General features: G+C 43.1%; 1 protein-coding gene across 7 annotated transcripts in view; it reads left to right on the forward strand.

Annotated features, from left to right (window-relative positions):
• RNF125 (ring finger protein 125) overlaps nucleotides 1–19,350 on the forward strand; it is a 112,496-nt gene that overhangs the window by 70,255 nt on the left and 22,891 nt on the right. Inside the window, exons 1-2 of one of the 7 annotated variants that reach the window (XM_082639976.1) lie at nucleotides 1,464–1,523; nucleotides 8,094–8,240. The exons of 2 other annotated variants lie outside the window; for them this stretch is intronic. Coding sequence is in view for 1 of the 5 variants with exons in the window: in XM_082639971.1 (XP_082496097.1) it covers nucleotides 1,356–1,519 (164 nt within the window). In the remaining 4 variants the exon portion in view is untranslated. Of the gene's footprint in view, nucleotides 1–737; nucleotides 1,524–8,093; nucleotides 8,246–19,350 lie in introns of those variants that run through there. 4 more of the 7 variants (XM_082639973.1, XM_082639974.1, XM_082639971.1 and 1 more) reach the window with 4 other exon arrangements.

The following is a 19,350-nucleotide window of genomic DNA, read 5'->3' on the forward strand; positions in this document are numbered from 1 at the left end:
CGTCTCCTACCTCATCTCATGCCATTTACACCTCTGGTCCCTCATGCTCCAGCTCCACACCCTGGTTTTTGTTGTTGTTGTTCTTGCCTTGCTCACTGTTCCCAGAGCTTAGCAAGCTTCTTCCTAAATCTCTGAGTGGCTGACTCCTTTTCATTATTCATGACTCTGCTCAAATGTCACCGCATCCAAGAAGTCTTCCCTGACCTTCTTACCCTCCCCGCCCCCATCCTCACTCCCTGTTTTATCTTCTTTTTGGCTCTTATCAGCTGAAATGAACTTGTTCATTTATTTATTTAGTGTTGATTACTTATATCTTCTCATTAAAAGTAAAGTCTGGGGAAAACTGGGTGAAGTTTATAGGATTATTATGTATTATCGTTTGTGTGTATTGCATATGCATATTATGTATTACCATGGATTTTTTTAAATAAAAAGAGCGTGAATTTATATCTCCAGAAAAATGTTTTTTAAGTAAGTTCGGTGAGAACTGGGATTTTGTTTGCTTGTTGGGGACTGTGTCCCCATCACCAGAAAGGAGTCTGGCATGCAGTGGGCATTAAAGCCTTATTAAATGCGTGAATTAATAAATGCTATATTTGGTCATAAATATTCAAAAGAGGATGGAGAGGGGAATACAAACTACAGCAGGAGATTCTAAGGCGACGAAACTGGACGGGGTGGGGGTCGGGAGGGTCCTAGGGTTTAGCACTAGAATCCCTGTCCTAGCGTTAGGATTCGAATCCAGGTCCCAGAACTCTTTCCACTACTGCATGCTACCTCTCCATTCATGCAGTGTTGATTACAAGACGGAAGTGGTGATTAGCACTTTCTTAGGAGACGCTCGTAGATAATCTTTGTGGCCTATTATGATTACAACAGTGCAGGACCCGTAGGACCACCACCTTACAAGTGGGTGTTCTCTGATTGCCTTCAAACAGGACCACGCCCGCACTTTCATTCACTTGCTACAGTGGTTCGCAAGGAGGAGGCGGGCGATTGCTTGGAAGGCTCACTGCCCGCCCAGGTCCTCTGCTCTGCAGTTGAGGTGTCAGGTTTCAATTCTCCCAGGGCCACTGGACGTCGCGGCGTGCCCGGTGCGGCGGCCGCCTCCGCCTCCAAGCCTAGACTTAGGCAGCGAGCGAAGGCTCACTTCAGACGCGCGGCCGCGCACTCGGCCTGCCGCAGACCGAGGCTGGGCCCCGCCGCGGAGGCTGCTTCGGGGCTGCGCTAGCTGCGCGCTCTGGGAGGCGGCGATCGCGGCTGGGCCGGGACTTACTTCCTCCACCGCAGGACAACAAAACAAGCCGGCTGCAGGCACCGGGCTCTTGGCAACGGTCTGGGCCGGAGGCGCAGCGATGGGCTCCGTGCTGAGCAGCGATAGCGGAAAATCCGCACCCGCCTCGGCCACCCCGCGGGCCCTGGAGCGCAGGGCGGACCCCGAGCTGCCCGTCACGTCCTTCGACTGCTCCGTCTGCCTCGAGGTGTTGCACCACCCCGTCCGGACCCGCTGTGGCCACGTGTAAGTGCCAGGGAAGCTGGGTTTGCGCGCCCACCCCCTGGGGAGGGCGATGTTAGCGGAGCCGTTGGGGATCGGGGGGTTCAGAAGCCGGCGCTTGAAGGAAACTGCTGCAGGGAGAGACCTGGACCCGTCGAGTGCGGACCACGGGGAAAGTGCCCAGTCGGAACGTGACACAGGATTTCAGGAGGAGAAAACAGCAACAAGCGGGCCCTGCAGCCGCCGTAGAGCCGCCTCCTCCCGCAGCCCAAGTGCGGAGTCCCAGGGACGGGAATTCCGGGCGCGAGAGCCGCGGGGAGCAAGGGCTTGCCGGCTGAGGAGGGTGCGCTTGGCTGGAGAAGCAGCACCCGCCTGGGCCCAAGGCAGGGGCTCCCGCCGAGCGCAGTTCCCGCTCCACTCGGTTAATCGGGCGGTGCTTCCTTCTCCGCCCGGAACCCGGGTCGGTTTTGTTTTGCTGGCTCTGTGCACGTGTTCTAGAACGCCCGCGAGGCTGGTCTCTTGAGCAAACAAGGATCTGTGCAAACTGTCCTTCCATCCCCACCTCCCTTTCCCAACACAGACGCCCAAACCCCTCAAAGATCAATCAAACGGGAACGTCCAAGTGACTTTCTGTAGTCGTTAGAGTTGAACAAGCCGCCAGGGCTGGGTCTGCGGCTTGAACGTTACCCCTAAGCCCGTGAATGCAGCAGTTAAAAACACAGCCAACCGAGTGAAGGAGGTTGCAGACTACCTGCCTTACGCACAGCCTCCCCACCGCGGTAGGAAGTAGAGATAAAAATAACTGTCTTAGAAACCACGTACACACCAACTAAAACTCGCTGTTAGCGCACATCCGTGGTAGTTTCTAGGAAGAGTTTAAAAACAAAATCCCTTTATAAAATTGGCACGTCCTTAACGTGTGCCTGAGCAACTAGTAGTAGGGGTTGGATCTGTGAGTTTGTGTTCTATTTGCTTAAAAGCTTTCTTCCCGTGGGTGCGTGGGTGTGTGACTGTGTGGGTGAGATTGGTGGGGGGCGGGCGGGGGAGGGGATTGCATAGAGCATGAGTGGAAACCCACTTAATGTCTTCTCTGGACCGCCGACTAACTAGTTTGATGAAGCCCCGAAGCAGTAAGTGCTTTCTGGCTTACCAGGGAAAAAGAAGTATCATAAATCATGAATGCAAGTGCACAAACCGTCTTTAAAAGGGCTTAGGTGGTCCTTGACACCTATAGCCTAGTATCTGAGAAGCAGTTTTCAATACTGAAAAGCAGAGAGCCAGGGAGAAAAATCTGCAGCCCACACAATGTTTAAAGAAAAAGTGTCCCTGGGCATTCTTTTGTGGCCATATTTTCAGGGCCTGTTGTTTCAGCTCTGTACTTTAAACTCAAAGCTAATTTAGCTCCTGTCTGATTACTGACATTGTTTCCCAGCTGTCCAGATGTAGCTCATTGACGTAATTCCCCAAGGCCAAGATGGAAGCCAAGATGTTATTGCATTATATGAAATACATTGATTAGTTCAGAGCAGTAATAACCGCAGGATACCTAGCCTACATTTAAATTTAGTCTGTATTAGCATTAAAACTTTTAGGTTGCACCAAAGACACACAGTGGGGCTCAAGTCTTGGAAGATTTTCTTTTGTAGAACTGAACTGGGCAGCTTTGCTATTGGAGATTGTTATCTGATTGTTTTCGCTGGTTTGGATTTTGAATGCTATAACTTAGTGTCTGCAGTGTTTTGCTTCTGCTAGAGTAATATAAATTTGCAAAATGTTGAATCCTTTGTTTAATCTTTTTCTTTGTTAGAGTGAATAGGAAACCAGCAACTGGAAAAATAGTCATGAGGTAGCACAATAAGGGCTGGACAAATTGCCTTCCCTCACTTTACTATTCTTTGTTTTGACAAATCTATGTCCATTGTTCTGGCCGGGGGCAGAATTTCCATATTCCTACTTTTGGCAAATTTACTTGGGCCTCTTCCACTTTGTAAATGTTAACTAGAGTCCCTTCTGCTCTGGGGATGGTGAGCCTTCCTAACACCGTTTGTACTTCCTAAATGAATTACTCTCTTCCATTGAACTTAAATTGGAAAATGAGGAAATGCATATGAAACCTCTATATTATCCCATACTAAGCTAATTTCCAAACTTGCTGAACTAGGTTGTTTATGCTAATTTCTGTTTATAAACTAGTTTCAAGTCAAGCAAGTATAATACGGCAACAATACCTTGAATGAATATGTATATATGTATTGTGATGCAGTAAAACAGTGAGAGCTTCATAGCCACTAACCAGCTGTGTAATCACCACTTTGGTTAATCTTTTTGATCTCAGCTTCTTCATTTGTAAAATAAGGTGAGTAATGGAATTTTTATGAGTATTTAAAGTGTAAAAGTAGCCCATAATATAGGCTCAAAACGTTTCTTTTTTTGTTGTTGTTTAACTTTTATTGGAGTATAGTTGATTTACAATGTTGTCTTAGTTTCAGGTGTCAAAACAGTTTCTATTTCCATCGAAGTCATTCCGTAAAGCAAGCAAAAACCCATGAACAGGTTTTATTTCTTTTTTAAAAATTATTTATTTATTTATTTATTTATTTTTGGCTGTGCTGGGTCTTCATTGCTGTGCACGGGCTTTCCCTAGTTGCGGCGAGCGGGGGCTACTCTTTGTTGTGGTGCGGGGGCTTCTTATTCTGTTTTCATTGCGGAGCACAGGCTCTAGGTGCTCGGAGTTAGGTAGTTGTGGCTCTCGGGCTCTCGGGCTCTAGAGCGCAGGCTCAGTAGTTGTGGCGCACGGGCTTAGTTGCTCTGCAGCATGTAGGATCTTCCTGGACCAGGGCTCGAACCCGTGTCCCTTGAGTTGGCAGATGGATTCTTAACCACTGCGCCACCAGGGAAGCCCCCATGTTTTATTTCTTATCTCTATGTTTCTTTTGGAATAAAACTGGGCCACAAAAGATAAGTCTGACATTTCCAAGATGTCCCAGATAGCCTTACTTTTAGCTTAATTCTTTTTTCATTTGGTGGACTTTAATTTAAGAAGTTCCATTTTAATGTCTGTCATTTCAAACTGACGTTATTCATATCTCAGTATCAGTATCAGTTGTAAAAGTAGATTTGGGGGAAAAGACTTCGTACCTCTGCCTTTTTTCTATTAACAGTGAGCTGGGAAAAGAGGGAGTAGCTAAGTTGAAACTGCATAAGGGAAACTAAAACGGAATCTGATTTACATTTAAAAGAAATATTCAAGAAATTTGGTATGGTATATACCGAGGGAGACAGAAGTCGAAGATAGAGATATAGGGGGACAGAGTTTAGCTCAGGAGGAAGTTAATGAACTCACAATTAAGCCTGTTGAATGTACAGTAGTCTGATAGGGAGACATCTAAATGGAAATGTCCCAAAGGCACTGGGAACGTGGGTTTATGGACAGAGCTCAAGGCTGGAGCTGAGGGAGTCACCAGAAAGGGTCAAGAGGTTGAGAATAGGCCTAAGAGAGCTAAATACAAACCAGAGCAGACCATACAGTACAAATAGCCACATCGCCATAGACCTGAGTTGGGTTGAGTTGCTCCAAGTCACAGAATTTGCCTAATTTTTTTAAATGAAACTGTTGAAGATAATTCTGAAGTGCTTTCTGGTAAATGGATTAAAACATTCCATTTGTGGTCAAGTATGAGCATCAAATTCATGGTTCTCTAAGTAGAGTCTGAGGGTTTCCTGATGTGTTTTAAACTGACCCAGAAATAGACATCAGTGCTTTCATTCTTTTTTTTTAATTTTAGTATATTTTATTTTATATTAAAATTTTTATTGAGGTAAAATTGACATATAACATTATATTCGTTTCAGGTGTATGGCGTAATGATTCAATTTTTGTAAATATTGCAAAATGATCACCACCAAAAGTCTAGTTAACATCTGTCAGAATACATGGTTACAAAATTTTTCTTTCTTGTGATGATAACTTTTAAGATCTACTCTCTTTTTTTCCTAATTTATTTATTTATTTATTTGGGGGCTGTGTTGGGTCTTTGTTGCTACACGCGGGCTTTCTGTAGTTGGGGTGATCGGGGGCTACTCCTCGTTGCAGTGCGCAGCCTTCTCACTGCAGTGACTTCTCTTGTTGCAGAGCACAGGCTCTAGGCACGCGGGCTTCAGTAGTTGTGGCACACGGGCTCAGTAGTTGTGGTGCATGGGCTTAGTTGCTCCACGGCATGTGGGATCTTCCCAGACCAGGGATGGAACCGGTGTCCCCTGCATTGACAGGCGGATTCTTAACCATTGTGCCACCAGGGAAGTCCCAAGATCTATTCTCTTAGCATCTTTCAAATAAGCAATACAGTATTAATTAACTATAGTCACCATGCTATATATTACATCCCATGACTTACTTATTTTATAACTCAAAGTTTGTGCCTTTTGACTCCCTTTACCCTTTTCACTTCCAAAGCCCACAGTGCTTTCATTCTTACAGGAGGTACACAATCCCAAAGACTTCTTTTTAACCTAAGATTAAAGCTACTTATCCTATTATTTATTATAGATATTAATACATATTTTCTATCAGTGAGGATTCTCCAGAGAAACAACCAATAGGTTGTATATAAATATATGGAGAGAGAGAGAAAGAGAGATTGATTTTAAGGAATTGATTTACATTTTTGAGGATAATCGCTCTACTTGAAGTCAACTGATTATAGATGTTAACCACATCTACAAAATACCTTCACAGCAACATTTGCTTAAGTGTTGAATTAAACTGAGTACTATAGGCTGGCTAAGTTGATACATAAGACTAACCATCACATCTTTTCAACAGGCTTTTAAGGGTTATTAAAATCAGGTGATCAAAACCAAAAATTAGATCATTATTCAGGCTTTACTAGAAGACACTTCAGAATTCTCTTAAGAAGCCTGACTATCAGGCAGCCATGCGCACACCTACATGTTGCTCAAGCAGACAGTAGGAGTCCACAGTTCTCTTAAAATTACAATCATTGTTCATTTAGCTTCATCATTATCATTTTAGTTTGCTGTGGGTTGTTTGGTTAGACCTACTATTGCATGGGGTGCATTCGTTTTTTGATCCAGCCAGCGTGGCCTGCTCTGTGCTGAGCACACAGACACAAAGGCTTATCCTTTTGGAGTTTGCATTCTTATGAGGAAGATGGACAATAAACAAGATACAGGTGTTAAGTATATAGTTTGTTATATAGTGTTAAGGATTAAAAAAAATAAGACAAAGAAGTGAGATAGGAAGTATGTGGGAGTTGCAATATTAGGATATTTAGAGCAGTGCATCTTAAATTATCTGTTGTAAAGAACCTCTGAAGTGTTTTGTTTTAATTTCCAGACCAATAATTTTATAAAATAAAAAATGTATTGTGGAACAATGAAATTTAAAAATACCAAAGATAGGGAGTTCCCTGGCAGTCCAGTGGTTAGGGCTCAGTGCCGTGGCCCGGGTTCCATCCCTGGTTGGGGAACTAAGATCCCACAAGCCATGAAGTGCGGCCAATTAAAAAAATATATATATATATATCAAATACAAGCCGTCATTTGAAAAATTGTTATTAGATTCAACAGCATAATATTACTCTGTCAGATTCCTATACAATTTTCTAAATATTACTTCTCTCAATTTCTATTCTTAATAAGCATGGACTCTTAATAAACAGGGCCTGATTTTGTACAGTGTTGGTCCAGAGGGAAGCAGGAGGTGAGGAAGCTAGTTTGACTGGTGTGGGGACATTTATAAGAAGTTTGCCTTTTCCTCTGAGTGAGGATTTTGAGCAGATTCATGGCTTGAGCTGATTTAAAAGCATTTGCCGGGCTGCTGAGAATAGTCTGTAGAGGGAGGAGCAAGCTAAGGAGATTGAGTTCAGAGACCACCATAGTAATCCAGATGGGAGAGGACGGGACCAGCATGGGGACCATGGAGGTGGTGAGACTAGTAGGACTATAGAGATGTCATTGAAGGTACCAGTAACACGATGGATTTGATGCGGAGTGTGGAAGAAAGTGAAGAATCAAGGATGGCTGCAAAGTGCTTGGCCTGAGCGAAGGCTGGAGCTGCTCTGACTGAGATGGGAGAGACTAAGAGGATGGGATGAAGATCACGTTTAAGTCAAGAGTTCAGTTACTGACAAGCCAAGTTTCAGACAACTGAGTGGAGCTGTTGAGTGGACAATTGGATATGTGAGCCTGAAGTTCAGAGGAGGAACTGGGCTGTAGGTAATAAACTTGGGAATCATAAACATATACTCGATATAAATCCATGGGACTGGATGAGCTCATCAAGGAGTTAAGTATAGTTAGAAAAGAATAGAGGTCCAAGGACTGAGCAGCGGTGCCCACCGATATTTAGAAGCTGGGACATGGGGACTTCCCCGGTGGCGCAGTGGTTGACTCCACACTCCCAATGCAGGGGGCCCGGGTTCGATCCCTGGTCAGGGAACTAGATCCCACATGCATGCCGCAACTAAGAGTTCGCAGGCTGCAACTAAGAGTTCGCAGGCCGCAACTAAGGAACCTGCCTGCCACAACTAAGACCTGGCGCAACCAAATAAATAATTAATTAATTATTTTTTAAAAGAAGAAGAAGAAGAAGCTGGGACATGGAAGCCAGAAAAGCAGCAGCCAAAGGAGAGGAAGGAAACCCCCAGGTGTCCTGGAGGCTGAGTGAGTGCAAGAAGTATTTTCCAGGGAAGAGCGACCCGCTGAATCCAGTGCTGCTTTAAAGGTCGAGTACGTGATAGAGATGGGGGGTAGAGAAAGCCCTTTCATGAAGTTTAGAGGCAAAGGGTAGAGAGAAATTGGGCAATAGCTGGAAAAAGAAGTGGGATCAAGAGAATTTTCTTTTAAAAGAAGAATGGAATATTTTGTATGCTGATGGAAATGAACCAATAGTGAGGGAAACTTTGATGCACAGGAGAGAAGAGAGAATTGCAGGGCTAGGATTTACAGTGGGAGGCTTGGCCTTAGGCAGGAGAATGGACAGTTCATCCATATAAGAGGATGTAGAATATTAAATGGGCACAGATGCAAGTAGTTGAAGTAGTGGGAGTTGGTGGAAGGTTCCCATCTGATTGCAACTTATGTTGACATAATATTTGACCTGTGATTTGATTTTTTTTTGAAGTGTAGTTGCTGCACAATATTATATGTTACAGGTGTATAATATAGTAATTCATAATTATTAAAGGTTATACTCCATTTAGTTATAAAATATTGGCTATATTCCCCGTTTTGTACAATATATCCTTGTAGCTTATTTTATACCTAATATTTTTTTTTTTTTTTTTTTTTTTTTTTTTTGCGGTATGCGGGCCTCTCACTGTTGTGGCCTCTCCCCCTGCGGAGCACAGGCTCCGGACGCGCAGGCTCAGCGGCCATGGCTCACGGGCCCAGCCGCTCCGCGGCATATGGGATCCTCCCAGACCGGGGCACGAACCCGTGTCCCCTGCATCGGCAGGCGGACTCTCAACCACTGCGCCACCAGGGAGGCCCAATATACCTAATATTTTGTACCTCTTAATCCCCTACCTCTAAAGTGCCCCTCCCCCTTCCCTCTCCCCACTGATAACCACTAGTTTGTTCTCTGTGAGTCTGTTTCTTTTTTGTTATATTCTCTAGTTTGTTGTATTTTTTAGATTCCGCATGTGATATCATACAGTATCTGTCTTTTTCTGTCTGACTTATTTCACTTAGCATAATGCTCTCCAAGTCCATCCATGTTGCTGCAAATGGCAAAATTTCGTTCCTTTTCTATGGCTCAGTAGTAGTCCATTCCTTTTCTTCATCCATTCGTCTGTTGATGGACACTTAGGTTGCTTCCATATCTTAGCTATTGTAAATAATGCTGTTATGAATGTTGGGGTGTGTGTATCTTTTCAAATTAGTGTTTTCATTTTTTTTCAGATATATACCCAGGAGTGGAATTGCAGAGTCATAGGGTAGTTCTATTTTTAGTTTTTTGAGAAACTTTCGTACCATTTTCTTACAGTGGCTGCACCAATCTACATTCTCACCAACAGTGTACGAGGGTTCCCTTTTCTCCACATCCTCTCCAACATTTGTTATTTGTGTTCTTTTTGATGATAGCCATTCTGACAGGTGTGAGGTGATATCTCATTGTGGTTTTGATTCGCATTTCCCTCATGATTAGCAATCTTGAGCATCCTTTCATGTGCCTGTTGACCTGTGATTTGATTTTAAGATGAAATCATCCAGGCCCCTGATGCTAAATAGAATGCTTCCTTCTTCTAATGTACTTGGATAAGCATCACTTAAAATAGGATGATTGGAGTCTTTTGTACCATCAAGACCCAAAACTCTTGAGAGCCTTTGCTCTAATAAAGGAATGCTACTTTCTGCATTGCCACTCCTTTAAGGTCTGGCACTTAGTAGGTGTTAAGTATTTTTAATTAATGAATGACTCTAAGACAAAATTTGGAGGACTCCCCTGGTGGTCCAGTGGTTAAGAATCCACCTTCCAATGCACGGGACGCGGGTTTGATCCCTGGTCAGGGAACTAAGATCCCACATGCATGCCGCAACTACTGAGCCTGCGCACCGCAACTACAGAAGCCACGTGCTCTGGAGCCCGGGTGCCACTACTGGAGGGAAGCCCAAGTGCTGCAACCAAGAGCCTGTGCACTGCAATGAAAGATTTGTGCCTCAACTAAGACCCGATGCAGCCAAAAATTAATTAATTAATTAATTTAAAAATAATAAGACAAAATTTGGGGCTTCCCTGGTGGCGCAGTGGTTAAGAATCCGCCTGACAATGCAGGGGACATGGACGGGTTCAAGCCCTGGTCTGGGAAGATCCCACATGCCGTGCAGCAACTAAGCCTGTGCACCACAACTACTGAGCCTGCGCTCTAGAGCCCACAAGCCACAACTACTGAGCCCGCATGCCACAACTACTGAAGCCTGTGTGCCTAGAGCCCATGCTCCACAACAAGAGAAGCCACTGCAATGAGAAACCCATGCACCAAAACAAAGAGCAGCCCCTGCTCGCCACAACTAGAGAAAGCCCACGTGCAGCAACGAAGACCCAACGCAGCCAAAAATAAATAAAAAATAAATTTTTTTTTTTTAAAAAAAGACAAAATTTGGATACTTTGGTGAGCACAACTTTGGACAACCATTTCATAGTGCCAGCCAGCTGGTGCTATGGAGTTTGAGTCATAGATAGAAGTCCCATGATAGTTTTTGAACTCCCTTCCTTTTATAGGGTTACTCATCTCTGCCTGTATCACTGAGAATTTTAGAAAGATGTAATAAGCTGGCCTGAAGTTTGCCTCATCTGGTGGTTGGACTGCTCTGTGTTACTTAGCAACATTGGTGTTGTCGTAGGCACATTAAATATTAGTGATCTATTAAATTACGTATTCTCCAACAAACAGAACCTAAATAATGTAGCAGACTGAGTTTTACACCAGGATTCTCTTTAGCACCTGACTACTAGTCCTAGGACCAGCAGCATTGCAGAATCTCAGCCCCCAACTCAAATCTGCTGAATCGCAATCTGCATTTTCACAAGATGCCCATGTGATTTATATGCATTTTAAGATTTGAGAAGTACAGCCTCAGATAACCCTATTTAATTGACAGTAAGATACTGCAAGTTGAGGACAGTGTTTAAGGGTTATAGAGAGGCACCCCTCTAAGACTGTAGATTAAAGGAAATAAAATTTTCCTTAGGGGGCTAAATATAAAAATCAACATGTAAAGGAGTGTAGAGATATGCAGAGTCAATTTTTGGAGGCTGAATGATTCCCAGGATGGACTTTGAGCATAACCTAATTGAATACATAAACACCTCCAAGGAAATCTTGAGGGACAGTGGCTAAAGGCCTGTGCTCTAAGAATAGCTGTGCTTGGGGCTGTCCAGGCTGATCGATCCATCATTGGATCACTGAAGAGGGAGACTGGTTGTGTGTGTGTGTGTGTGTGTGTGTGTGTGTGTGTACTGTCCTATATTGGAGTATTTTAGCCCGAGACTCTCATCCTCCCTTTGAATAACAATTGCAGCTCCCCTTATTCTATTTATATGTTCCAGCTCCCCAAGGGAGCCCAAGATTTTCATTCAGCTTCATGTTGGCCTACCCACAGTGAAGCAGCCCAGTGTTGAGAACATAACGAAAATGTTAGACCAACCACATGTTGCCAAGGGCTTCTTCCAGAACTACATTTAGGGGCCACCTCTGGCTACTTATTTTACCTGTCTAGCCCTAGGCCCCATGGAGTCCCTAATACAGCCCTTTCCTCTTTAATTCTCCTATACTTAGGGTGCAGTTTTCCCCCTTAAGACTGTGTGCATAACTTTACCCAGTGTCCTCAGCAACCCTTTCCCCATTTTCCTCCAATACCTTGCCACCCTTTCCTTATATGAGTTTTATTGCTAACCACTTAATTAGAGAAACAGAAAGGGGTTAATAAAGTAAACAATGGGGGTGGGATAATTAAGTTCCCAGCTGGTTTTAAAGTTCTTAGAGTCATTATCTGGTTCCTGACTGATGTCATCAGGAGCTGCAAACTCAGCAGGGGGGAGGCAAGGTGTGTGAGTGAGCGAGGAGGATGGGTATCTACAGGAAGGGACACCGACCCATGTGGCCACATGGGAAATGAGTCCAGAGTTGCAGGAGACTTAGCTTTTCAAGAGAAGCCAGAAATTTGAATTTGTGTGTGAAATCTGATTTTAAAGCTATGACATCTTGTGCTTCCACTGCAGGGGGCACGGGTTCTGTCCCTGGTCAGGGAACTAAAATCCCACATGCCACAAGGCACGGCCAAAAAAAAAAAAAAAAAAGGCAACAACAACTCATTCAGAATTTTTGAAAACATTAAATCGGTCTTTAAAAACAATGCAGTTGACTTCTATCTTTCCCCTACATTCTCCTAATTCTGATCATGTCTGTTGTGATTCGTCATTCTCAGCCACCTTATGGAGGGGGAGAGGGGGACAGACAAATAGGAATTTCTTATCTCTGGGGTTTGTGTTCATTTTTACCCCTTGGGTTCTTCCAGAAGGACACAACACTTATTTATTAATGGGAACATTGGGCCCTGCCCAGAAAATTCCCCTTGGGCCCATTCCTCATAACTGATTTGGTTATTTCAATCTACTGACCATTTACTGAGTAGCTACTCTGTACCTGGGGCTGTGTGGGAGGGACCCCTACAGGATTCTGAATGGTTCTGTGCTGTGTGTATTTCTGTGATGCTCATGCCGTGTTGTTGTTACTGACCTGTTGTCACTGGGGCATTTTTTGTTTAGTTGGGTTGCGTTTTTCAGTTTTATTGAGGTGATACAGTACGTAATTGTATACAATCCTATAACCACCACCATAAACAAGATCTAGAAGAGTTAGTTCCATTACCCTAAGAAGTTCCCTGGAATCCTTTACAATCAATCCACTCCCCAAACTCCTGGGCCCCAGGCAACCCCATCAGCTTTCTGTCACTGAGCTTTGGAGTCATACAGTAAATAGTCTTGTATTTGACTTCTTTCCCTTGGCATAATGGGGCATATATTTGTTGTCATTTGGTATATTGTAAGCCCTTTTGCCTCTGCTTCCCAAATCAATCCTAAATCTGTCTGTCCATTTACACTGTCTACTGCTCCTTTGCTGGGCTAAGCCACCATACTCTCTTGAACCAACACTTACAATGGAATTAACACTGGACTCTGAGCCGTGACTCTCGTACCTCTGTAATCCATTCTTCACACCGGAGCCAGTGATCTATATAATGTAAATCAAGTCGTATCACTCTCCCACTTAAAACCCTCCAGTGCCTTCCCATCATGCTTAGCTCTGGCTTTATGGTTGGTCTCCTACCTACCTTACTGTCCCACATACTGCCAATCACCCTCCCCTGGGCCCCCTGCATTTCAACCACGCTGGCTTTCTGTACCTCAGCAAAATGGTCCCTGTTTTCAGCTGGGAAAACCATTCCCAGACCTTCCCAAGACTGATGCCTTCAAATGTCATCTGAGGGACCACCCATCTCACTGCTCCCTCTGCCCCACCCACTCAGTGTGTGTTGTCAACTGTTTTATTCTTCTCAGAGCATTTATTGTTTGCCAGTCTTTTTGTTTACCTTCTCATTTCCTCTCTCCTCCTTCTAGAACTCTTGAGAGCAGGGACCTCGGGCACTGCCATGGTTTCATCTCTGGCATGTCAAACATTGGCAGTCATAAGCTATTAGTGAAAATTTCATTAGTGAATGCATGCTTATATGGTTGGGTCTGGGGAGACTTGTGCATGTTTTATAAATCTTCATTATAACCATGCAATAACTGTTCTTGCTAAAAGCCACACGAATTCATTTTTTTTACAGTTTTGTTTTCGAGGGAAAACAAACCTTATAAAACAAAACTTAAACATAGGGCTTCCCTGGTGGCGCAGTGGTTGAGAGTCCGCCTGCCGATGCAGGGGACACGGGTTCGTGCCCCGATCCGGGAAGATCCCACATGCTGCGGAGCGGCTGGGCCCGTGAGCCATGGCCACTGAGCCTGCGCATCCGGAGCCTGTGCTCCACAACGGGAGAGGCCACAACAGTGAGAGGCCCATGTACCGCAAAAAAAAAAAAAAAAACTTAAACGTAAAACAAAACTTCAGCCTTATATTATCTTTCAAATTGTTCTGTGCTCTTTAAATTTATTTAAATAATCATAAATGCAAAATAATCTTTTCCTCACACTGAATTTGGATGCTCTTAAAAATATCATTTTTAAAAATGTTTTTCTCTTCAAATCACATTCTGTTAAATATTTCAGGTCTCTCATCCTCCAAGCATTTCCCTTCCCGGTTTCCCAACCAAATTTTTCTGAAAAGTAAAGAAAATTTAAGTCATAGTAAGGTGGTTCATTTTCCCTAACATTTTATTATGAAAAATGTCAAACATACAGCTAAGTTGAAAGAATTGTACAGTGAACAACCATATATACATACCTATTTCTACCATTGTTAGTTTTACCGTATTTGCTTTTACCTCTCAGTTTATCACATACCTATCCATCCATCAATCCATCTTATTTTTTGGATGCGTTTTAGAGTAGGTTACAAACATCAGCACACTCTACCCCTTCTCATATCAGCATGCGTAATATTAACCAGAGTTCACAACTTGTCTATGGGATTTTCTAAAGGTAAATTACACATAGAGTGAAATGCATACATCCTAGGTATAACACTTGCAGAGCTTTGACCAATGTTTAGCCCAAACCCCTATCAAGATATAGAATAGTCTCGGGCTTCCCTGGTGGTGCAGTGGTTGAGAGTCCCCCTGCCGATGCAGGGGACACGGGTTCGTGTCCCGGTCCGGGAAGATCCCACATGCCGCAGAGTGGCTAGGCCCGTGAGCCATGGCCGCTGAGCCTGCGCGTCCCGAGCCTGTGCTCCGCAACGGGAGAGGCCACGACAGTGAGAGGCCCTCATACTGCAAAAAAAAAAAATATATATATAGAATAGTCTCATTACCCCCCATATGGTTCCCTTATGCCCCTTCCCAGCCATCCCCGTCTGTGTACCCCCATAAGCAATCACTGTTGAGTTATTTTTTTCCCGTCATAGATCAGTTTTGCCTATTCAAAAATTTCAAATAAGTGGAATTACACAAGATGTACTTTCTTGTGTCTAGCTTCTTTTTTTAAAATTTATTTTATTGAAGTATAGTTGATTTACAATGTTGTGTTAGTTTCTGGTGTACAGCAGAGTGATTCAGTTACATATATTTATATTTATATATATTCTTTTTCATATTCTTTTCCATTATGGTTTATTACAGGATATTGAATACAGTTCCCTGTGCTATACAGTAGGACCTTGTTGCTTATCCATTCTATATATAATAGTTTGCATCTGCTAATCCCAAACTCCCAATCCATCCCTCCCCACATCCCATCCCCCTTGGCAACCACAAGTCTGTTCTCTATGTCTGTGAGTCTGTTTCTGTTTCGTAGATAAGTTCATGTGTCTGGCTTCTTAGTATGTCTCTGAGAGTCATCCATGTTATGGCGTGTATCAGTAATTTGTTCTTTTTCATTGCTGTGTAGTATTCCATTGTAGGAATGTGCCATGGGTTCTTTATTCATTTTCTTGTTGATAAATATCTGGGTTATTTCCAGGTTGGGTCTACTGTGAAAACATCCCTTCTGAATACAAATGGATATATTTTTTAACTTCTCGAGTAAAACACGGGCTTGGTACTGCAGGGTCAAGGGGTGCTTGTAATTTTGTTTTATCAGACACTACCAGACCATTTATCCCAAGTGGTTGTAGGTAATTAACTTCTTAAAAGAATTGTTTATTGTGTAGGTAATAAGGTTATATGGTTCACACTTAAAATTCGACAGTGAAAATACCCTTCTTCTACCATATACCCCTTTCTTTCCAGTTCCCATTTCTCCAACAGGTAGGTAAATATTCTTATTTTCTTTACCCTAGGTGTTTTTACATATCTACAAACCTGTAAGAAGCTCACACTCTGTATACACTTCTACACTTTGCTTTCTCAGAGGTTTTAATTTAGAGTTATCTTTTCTCTGTGCCCTGTTATATAATATATATTACCTAAAGCTGAATAGCCCTGTGAGGATTCTGATTAGACAATTCAGAAAATGATCACTTGTATACTTTTCATGCCAAGGTGCTAGGGTAAGGATGGTAGATGCTTCAGCTCTCATGACTTGAATTTGATAACTGTACCTTTAAGGAGAGAATGTTCTCCTCAGATCTTTTGAACTAAGCAGTTCTTCAGTCTTGCTTCTGCACCCCAGAAAGTGAGACTTGAGGTGCAGCAGCATCCAGTACCTTTCCATGGTAACACTTCTAAAAGCTGTGGTTTTCATATACTCATAATCAGTAAGTTCAATCTGTTCCAAAACACCTTGATCTTGATGTGTTTTCTCCAGTTCATAATCACTTCTATCAAAAGTACAGTTAATTGACTAATCTACCGGATTTGCAACTAATATTCTCACATAATGCAATGACATCTATATAATGCTTATTTGTGAGTTTCATGCCACAGATAATACCACTGTACAGACTTAGTTGGGGGGGTTATAGGGAGGGACTTGATTTTTTAAATGCTCAATAAATTGATATAGCCACTATGGGGAACAGTATGGAGGTTCCTTAAAAAACTAAAAATAGAACTACCATATGACCCAGCAATCCCACTACTGGGCATATACCCAGAGAAAACCATAATTCAAAAAGATACATGTACCCCAGTGTTCATTGCAGCACTATTTACAATAGCCAGGACATGGAAGCAACCGAAATGTCCGTAGACAGATGAATGGATAAAGAAGATGTGGTACATATATACAATGGATTATTACTCAGCCATAAAAAAGAACAAAATTGTGCCATTTACAGAGACTTGGATGGACCTAGAGACTGTCATACAGAGTAAAGTAAGTCAGAAAGAGAAAAACAAATATCGTATATTAAGCCATATATGTGGAATCTAGAAAAACGGTATAGATGAACTTATTTGCAAAGCAGAAATAGAGACACAGACGTAGGGAACAAACGTATGGATACCAAGGGGGTAAGGGTGGGGTGGGATGGATTGGGAGATTGGGACTGACATATATTCACTACTACATATAAAATAGATAACTAATGAGAACAGACTGTATAGCACAGGGAACTCTATTCAATGCTCTGTGGTGACCTAAATGGGAAGGAGTCCAAGGAAGAGGGGATATGTGTATACATGTGACTGATACACTTTGCTGTAGAGAAGAAACTAACACAACAGTGTAAAGCAACTATACGCCAATAAAAAAAAAATTTTTAATGCCTCAACTGTGCTACTTTTCATGAATATCTACTAGGAATTTCCATTGTGGTTATCAATCATAGTTACAAAAACATGTATGAAGTATTTATAAAATAACAGAAGAGGGGCTTCCCTGGTGGCGCAGTGGTTGAGAGTCCGCCTGCCGATGCAGGGGACGCAGGTTCGTGCCTGAGTCCGGGAAGATCCCACATGCTGCAGAGCGGCTGGGCCCGTGAGCCATGGCCGCTGAGCCTGCGTGTCCGGAGCCTGTGCTCCGCAACGGGAGAGGCCGTGACAGTGAGAGGCCCACGTGCCGCAAAAAAAAAAAAAAAAAAAAAAAAAATACTACTATCTTCTTGCTCTGTGACTTCGGCAAGTTGTTACACCTCTTTGAACTTCAGTTTGCTATCAGTCAGGGTAAGGAGAAAGAGCAGCATTTAGGATTCCTGTGAGAGCGAAATGAGGTGAAATGAGCAGATGTGTATCAGTGCCTACCACGGGGCTTGGCACCAGTATATTTTGTTTGTTTGTTTTGCATGTCCCCTGCATTGGCAGGCAGATTCTTAACCACTGTGCCACCAGGGAAGTCCCTTTGCACCAATATGCATCTTCTGTTTGTATTAGCATAAAACTCAAACTGTGAGAAAGGGGGGAAGACTTTTAGTTGACAAGAAACACAGTGTTATCTGCTTGCTCCTAAATTATGTAAACAAAGAATTCCTGTCAGAACCACAGGTGTTGTATTAGAAATGTTAATTATGAGTTGAGCATTTGGACCATTTGTAATAAATACCCTTCAAAGCTTACACTTTGAGAACCAATTCTTAGGGACTAAAAGAAATGCAAGGGCAAATGTGCCTTAGAACTTACAATTAATCACCTGAGGCAGATAGAAGTAAAATACAGCAGGGGACTTAGGTCTTTTGATTCTGAAAGTATTGCTCTTTCCAACTGGGGTAGCTGCAGTTGTGGAAAGATAGGTCACTGAATTCTGAGTCAGGAAACCCCAGCTTAAGGTCAACAAAGTTCAGGCACTTTCTGTAGCTGTGACCTTGCTGAAGTAACTTAACCTCTACGTACCTCAGTTTCCTCATCTATAAAGGAAATAATGATCTTTCTTAGGGGTTTATTAAGGTTAAATGAATTAAGGTATGTGGAAGTGTTTTAAAATTTTGTAAATAAAAACAGTGTATCAAATTTGAAATTATATCAAAATATAAAGTCACCAAACAACATTAATAACAAAAACACCCAGGAAGAAAAGGGTAGGAACCCAGGCAGATCTGGGGTTCTAAATAAAGAGCAGGATAGTCCTATCAAGTTGTTGCTGAATCAGTCTTTATGTCACTCTGTTTAGTATTCATCTCCCAGAGAGAGGGTTTACTTAGCGTGGCCGACATTAGGCGCTCTGCCTTCAGCAGGGGATTATGGGCACCTGGATTGAGGTCCCACCAAATTGTATCTCATATAAGAGGTGTAGTTCCTGCAGAGCAAAATCAGGATGCTATGGCAAGAAAAAGGGGGAAATGGGTGCTGGGCAGGCATCAACATCAAGCAGATGCCTCAAGAACAGTGCAGAAGTAAGCATCCTCTGTGTGCATATAAGACTTTTATAACAGAGGTGGAAGAGAATACTTTTAAGAATCAGTAATGGCTGGACTTCCCTGGTGGCGCAGTGGTTAAGAATCCACCTGCCAATACAGGGGACACGGGTTCGAGCCCTGGTCCGGGGAGATCCCTCATGCCACGGAGCAACTAAGCCCGTGTGCCACAACTACTGAGCCTGCGCTCTAGAGCCCGCAAGCCACAACTACTGAGCCCGCGTGCCACAACTACTGAAGCCCGTGTGCTTAGAGCCCGTGCTCTGCAACAAGAGAAGCCACGCAATGAGAAGCCCACGCACCACAACGAAGAGTAGCCCCTGCTCACCGCAACTAGAGAAAAGTCCGTGCACAGCAACGAAGACCCAACGCAGCTAAAAATGAAAACAAATAAATTTTTTTAAAAAAGAATCAGAAATGGCTAATATACTAGGAATTTTGTTT

The sequence above is a fragment of the Mesoplodon mirus genome (assembly GCF_964341445.2).
Source record: "Mesoplodon mirus genome assembly, chromosome: 13".
Taxonomy (NCBI): Eukaryota; Metazoa; Chordata; class Mammalia; order Artiodactyla; family Ziphiidae; genus Mesoplodon; species Mesoplodon mirus.